The sequence below is a fragment of the Daucus carota genome, chromosome 3, assembly GCF_001625215.2.
Source record: "Daucus carota subsp. sativus chromosome 3, DH1 v3.0, whole genome shotgun sequence".
NCBI classification, from domain to species: domain Eukaryota; kingdom Viridiplantae; phylum Streptophyta; class Magnoliopsida; order Apiales; family Apiaceae; genus Daucus; species Daucus carota.
This window is the reverse complement of record NC_030383.2, coordinates 50,083,441-50,089,814: the sequence shown is the minus strand read 5'-3', so window position 1 is coordinate 50,089,814 and position 6,374 is coordinate 50,083,441. Positions and strand designations below refer to the sequence as shown.

The 6,374-nt window shown below is 35.0% G+C and overlaps 2 protein-coding genes across 2 annotated transcripts; both read right to left on the bottom strand.

Moving 5' to 3' along the window:
• Positions 1 to 1,751: 1,751 nt before the first annotated feature.
• Positions 1,752 to 2,559, bottom strand: LOC108213606 (miraculin). Its single transcript, XM_017385412.2, has one exon. It carries the CDS (start codon positions 2,491 to 2,493, stop codon positions 1,885 to 1,887), a length of 609 nt encoding a protein of 202 aa, XP_017240901.2. The 5' UTR covers positions 2,494 to 2,559; the 3' UTR covers positions 1,752 to 1,884.
• Positions 2,560 to 5,509: 2,950 nt separating this feature from the next.
• On the bottom strand, positions 5,510 to 6,326 carry LOC108213651 (miraculin). Its single transcript, XM_017385453.2, has one exon. The coding sequence runs from the start codon at positions 6,274 to 6,276 to the stop codon at positions 5,668 to 5,670; it is 609 nt and encodes a 202-aa protein (XP_017240942.2). The 5' UTR covers positions 6,277 to 6,326; the 3' UTR covers positions 5,510 to 5,667.
• Positions 6,327 to 6,374: the final 48 nt, after the last annotated feature.

Below are 6,374 nucleotides of genomic sequence, written 5' to 3'. Positions count from 1 at the left end.
GCTTGGTTGGGTCACTGGAGGACCCTCATCATCCACTACCACCGGATTATCAGGAGTATTTTTGAATAGTCCCTAATACATAACAAGAAACAAGAAACACAGTAAGTCAGACAGTAAGTAAGAAACACAGTAATTCAAAGTTTGAAATGTGATCATACCCTTAACATTGAGTATCTTCCTCTTTTTCTTAGCCTGAATGGTTGATTTGGAGGAGGAATTCTCCTTTTTTTCTTCGGGGGTGGTTCAACCTCACTCTCACTCGAATCCAGATTCGAAGAATCTCCATGGAAACTCACATCATCCTCCAGCTCTTCATTTGCAGCCTCACCTTCTCCCTCATTTTCAGCCTCACCTTCTCCCTCTTCCAATTCATCATACATCTCACCTACTCTCCTCTCTCTTTCATCCTCTGCATACTGTGTGAACGAGAAGTCAAACATATCATCTTCACCTTGATCTTTGGCAGATGTGTACACTTCCATACAATTGCTATATATCAGCAAGTCCACCATCACTCCCACATCTTTTTCACTGTCAAGGGGGAGCAACATCTCTGCGCTTAAAGGTTGGTGAGGAATCTTGAACCACAAATCATAACAACCTTCACCTATTCCTATTTCCTCACACATTGACCGGAGGTCAAATAACTTAAAATCCTTAGGTGAGCACATGTCAAAGTACTTGAACTCCCCATCAGTATATTTCTCAAACTTTTCATCAAATTCTCCACCATGATACAGTTTGATGGTGAAGTTTATAGAGTCAGCTGTTGAAAAAATTAAATTACACAAATTTAAGGAATATAACAAATGCAGTAAACCTACAACAAAATTACCAAAATTCAACCTCAAATTTAAGGACTACAACATATACAGTAAACCTACAACTTAATTACCCAAATTAAATTACCCTAATTGAAGAAAATAAGCTCGAAAAACACAACAAATCTACAACTACAGGATATAAACAAGTGAATATAAAAAGAGCACTACAGGACAATACACACTATTAAACTATTCATACCACTACAATAAACTATTCATACCCTAATCTATCATGCATGCATACGAAATACAATATACATCCGAAGTGAAATCAACATTAGACAAGTTTCAATTAGAGATACTTACCCCCATAATCAGGCACTTCAGATCCTTCTGGCACTGCAGGGACTTCGATTGTGGGCACTTCAGTGTGGTTTTCAAGACTCGCGAGCCAATACCAGTCGGGGACTTCAGCCCAAGTGCAAGTCCTCAGATTATCATCGCTAACAACTCGTAATCGACCTCTCATCGCAGCACTAGGGTTTATCGATCGGCGAAATCAGAGAGATTTGGGGGGCGGGAAGAGGGTTCGATCAAGAGGCGGATGGAGTTTTGTTTTGTTTGATTTACTGAAATGTAATTTTAATTCGCTAAAATGTTATTTAGTTTTAATCGGCAAGCGAATTTACCCTTTTAACCCTGGCTCCGTTAAAGTTAACAGTCAAATAAACGGAGACTGGTCAAAGGGGTGCAAAGTGAAGCGCTTTTTAAACTTACGGATGCAAAGTGACAAAAAAAATTGTTTGAGACCAAATCGAAAAAGCGCCCAAACATAAGGGGTGCAAAGTGTCAATCACTCTTAAAAAAATTAGAATTTATTTTAAAAAATTAGATTTTCATTGTGGCAACTTCTTTTCCCCAGACAAACTTAACTTGGAAGTGTAAACATCAACATTTACCGGCACAAATATTTAATAATCGGTCATATTATGACAATGAAGAGAAAATATTATTGATTTTGTAGATCAGATTTGATCCATTTATTTGAAATCAACCATATATAACATAACAGTATTATGGTATATGATTATTAAAATACAACCGAGTCGGTATAAAACATCTAGAACTTCTTGAATGAAACCATGAATGGTTTATCGTTAAGAACCAGTCTTCCACTGTTGCCCTTCCTCGAAATGCCTATGTCTTTGCACATTGCTTTGCAAGTTTTGCATACTGATGGGCAATACACAAACTTGTAGTGATTCAAATATTTTTCAATCTTAAACCAGTTGCCTATAGTTTTAGCTCCAGGATTTCCTTTTACTCCCCGAGTACTCACAACAAACTCTCCCCCGTAACTGTCGAGCTTCCAGACCATTGGCTCTCCGCAGAATGATCCACCTGCAGCTTCGATGTTAAGATCAGTCCACTCACGAACCACGCCTTTTTTGAGATTAACTGGTGTGAATGAAAAAATATTAAGGTAACTTTTATTGGTCCCATATTTGCTCTGAACGACATCAAGCGGGCATGAGCCATTCCTGCTCCACAAAGTTACTGCACCGGCCTTCCCATGGTCCACCGGCATATAGATGTAATAGTTAGCGCCCTCTCGGAGTATGTCACCATTCATGTCACGCACAATATCAGGTGCTGCATTACACGAAACCATAAAAAATGCCACGAAAGCCATTCCAAGGCATGGGAAAGCTATTGATAATATTTTCATTATGAATATATATTGTATATGAGTAATCTAATCTTGTGTGGATCATAAGAGCTAGCTCTCGTTGCTCTATATATAGGGAGAAGAAAATGGGGGATTAACTTTTAAAATCAAAACACGGCTAAGAATTGCAGTGTATATTTCTACGATACCATGGGTTTATTAATCCTTGGCTTTTTTTTCAGGAAAGTATGAAAATGAAACTCCAGCGATCATTTTAAACGACTGTGACGTCTCGGTTTTTAATTTACTAGTAGCTGCTTTGGCTGTGTTTAATATATGGATTTTTGCAGTGAACTTAGTCTGTAAGAGAAGTCAATTCAGTGGGGCGATTTATCAATCCTTATGTACTAAATTATTATGGGTCTTTGTTGAGTATATATATAATATGAATTTTAGGACACAAACCTACTAGTTAACTGTCAACTTAACGGCCGCACTCTGATAAAATCCAATTGAAATGAAAATTGATAATTTGGATTGTTGAATAATTTGTGTAGCCAAGTCACCAGTTTTTATTTTAAAATTGCTTTTCATTTAACACAAACCTAATTACCATTGCTTTTGGTCCCAGAAAGATTTACCAGCAGCTTTATAGTTAAAAGCATTTGGTTAACTTATTATCGGTGCTTATAAATATCATCAAAGGCTTACTATTGGTTTTTTACTTGAATAATTTTCATGATTAAATCCATTGAATATTGGCTATATGCATTCAACAGTGCTTGGCCTGCTGTAGATATTGACCAGCAGATCAAAAATACTCCCTCCGTCCCAGCCATTTGTTTACATAAGATTTAGTCAAAGAGGTTAAGAAATCTGTATAAGGTAGCGGGAAAGAGCGAAAAAAAAGGGTGAAGTGGTGGCACCCATTAATTTTTAATGTATAAAAGGGAGATAGTAGTCGGTCCGGGCTACAAGATCCTTACCATTCACGTCCATCACTCTATTTGTTGCGGCAGAATTAAGCGAGCCAGAGGTTGGTTGTGAAGGCAATGAGAAGGCAGGACAGTGAGAAAATTGCTGTTTTCATTTTCACTTGGTGGTTTTAATGTTTAAAGTTATATGCTAAATTGCAAACCAGAGGATCCTTATTATAATAACAACAAGAACCAGACACCGGATTAATTTGAAATGCGTGTCTAGAGCCTCTATTAGAAAGTTGACACAAATGCAAAATCATCTATGTGCTTCTATTACAAAGCGAAAGTAAAAAACGAAAAACAAGAAGCAAAATTAGTCAATCTTTCCTTACGCCTAAATATGAATACATTTCTGAGTAGATATACAAATGTCAAAAATGAGAACTCTAGGAACTAAGTAAACGTAGTTCGAGTTGCACATTTTGTTCAATTGCATATTACTAATTAAGATCTAGCCTAAAATTATAAATAAATTGAAACCATAACCTTTTTGTGTGCATTAAATTTCACGTAAATAAGTTATACTGATATACAATATTGAAAGCAAAAGCTTATTCCATACATGAAAGTATTTCATCTAACAGAAGACATCCACATAAATGTCTCATAAATATTTAAATAAAAAATCTTAATATCAGAAAAGAAAACACTAAAAGAAATATGTAAAGTTCGCGGACCCAAAAAAGGAAACACTACAGGAAATGTGATTTTTTCGATCCTAATTTTCGATCGCGATTATATTTGATCGTATATGTTTGAAATTATAGCCCGATTTAAAATAATTAGTAGAAGTTCAAGTTGACGCAGGGACACAGTTGAATAAGAAGCTGATCGAACGGCCGGGCTAATTTAAACTCCGTACAAGCAGTCAATCCCTCCAAAACATAAGTGGGTATTTTCCCGCCCATATCCCCCGTCAAATATGATTGTTGTCGAAAATAAAACTTGGGCGGAAATCTTGCCGCCTTTTCTTATATGAAATATTAGGGCGCAAAATATTATTTGCAACTAGGCACGGTAGAAAAATACATTTTCGATCATCTCTGGTTGAATATATATTGACTGCAAACGGTCAAAAATGTATTTTCTACTATCATTATGTGTTTTCGGCTGAAAAGACTCGAAGTTTTAATTTTTGACAAGGTTTTGGTGGTCGAAAATAGCACGGTCGACAAATCTAATTTCTAACCTAAATGTCATGCACAGATGACCTCGGAAATTTAGTCAGTAAAATTTAATGATTGAAAAGAAAATCCAACTAAAAGACACAAGAGGCTCGGGAAGGAAGGTAAGTAAAAGAGAAATAAGAAATTAAGTACAAAATTTACTGCAAAACATTTAAATAAAATCATCTAGAAAGGCGCAAAATGGTTAATCGATGAGAAGATAAAACCATTATATATAATCAAAAAAACTTCAAAAAAGACGCTCCTTCGAAAAAATCATATTTGTTAAACATGAATCATATTTCTGAATGAATGAGAATTTTGGATGAGTAATATTTTGAATGATTGAATTATTGTTCATTTGCTAAATTTAAAATTGATTTTATGGATGACTAAATATTTCGACTGAATAAAATTTCAAAATTATTGCATGTCTTAATCTTAAAATATTTCATTTATTTAACAAGAATTTATAATACAAACTAATATTGTGATTTTTTTTATATATTTGTACGATATTAATGATACATATATACATACATATATATTATATTATTAAATATTTATTAATAAATCTATAGTTTGATTTAACATATTATTTAATATTAAATTTATTTAAAAGAACTAAAATCAACCCTCTGTGGCCCAGATTTGCATATATTCAGTTGGTATACATGATATACAGTTGTGTTAACCATTCAGGTACTCATCCAAATTTTGAAAGTGTAAAACAAATAACATGGATGGTGAAAAAGAATGGTCTATTTCATTTTCTCTCGTTCACTCATTAACAAAAAAGATCTAAAAGTTCTCATATTTATATATATTAAAAAAACAGAATTTATTTCATAATATTCATTGTGGATTTGATTTTCATTGTGTCAACTTCTTTAGGCTCCACAAACTTAACTTGAATTGCGAACTCCAACCTTTATCAGCACAAATATTCAATAATCATATTATGACAACGAAGAGAAAATATTATTGATTTTGTAGATTGGAATTGATCTATTTATTTGAAATCAACCATAACATAATAATATTATGCTATATGATTTTTAAAATACAGTCGAGTCGGTATACAACATTTAGAACTTCTTGAATGAAACCATGAATGGTTTATCATTAAAAACCAATCTTCCACTCTTACCCTTCCTCGAAATGCCAATGTCTTTGCACATTGGTTTGCAAGTTTTGCATACTGATGGGCAGTACACAAACTTGTAGTGATTCAAATATTTTTTAATCTTGAACCAGTTGCCTATAGTTTTAGCTCCAGGATTTCCTTTTACTCCCCGAGTACTCACAACAAACTCTCCCCCGTAACTGTCTAGCTTCCAGACCATTGGCTCTCCGCAGAAAGATCCACCTGCAGCTTCGATGTTTAGATCAGTCGACTCACGAACCACGCCTTTTTTGAGATTAACTGGTGTGAATGAGAAAATGTTAAGGTATCTTTTATCGGTCCCATATTTGCTCTGAACGACATCAAGCGGGCAGGAGCCATTCCTGCTCGACAAAGTTACTGCACCGGCCTTTCCGTGGTCCACCGGCATAATGATGTAGTAGTTAGCCCCCTCTCGGAGTATGTCACCATTCATGTCACGCACAATATCAGGTGCTGCATTACAGGAAACCAGAAAAAATGCCACGAAAGCCATTCCAAGGCAGGGGAAAGCTATTGATGATATTTTCATTATGAATTTTTGTATATGATTAAACTAATTTTGTGTGGAGCATAAGAGCTAGCTCTCGTTGCTCCATATATAGGGAGAAGAAAACGTGGGATTAACTT

Coding starts and splice junctions, on each gene's coding strand:
- LOC108213606 (XM_017385412.2), bottom strand. CDS start 2,493: ATGAAAATATTATCAATAGCTTTCCCATGCCTTGGAATGGCTTTCGTG.
- LOC108213651 (XM_017385453.2), bottom strand. CDS start 6,276: ATGAAAATATCATCAATAGCTTTCCCCTGCCTTGGAATGGCTTTCGTG.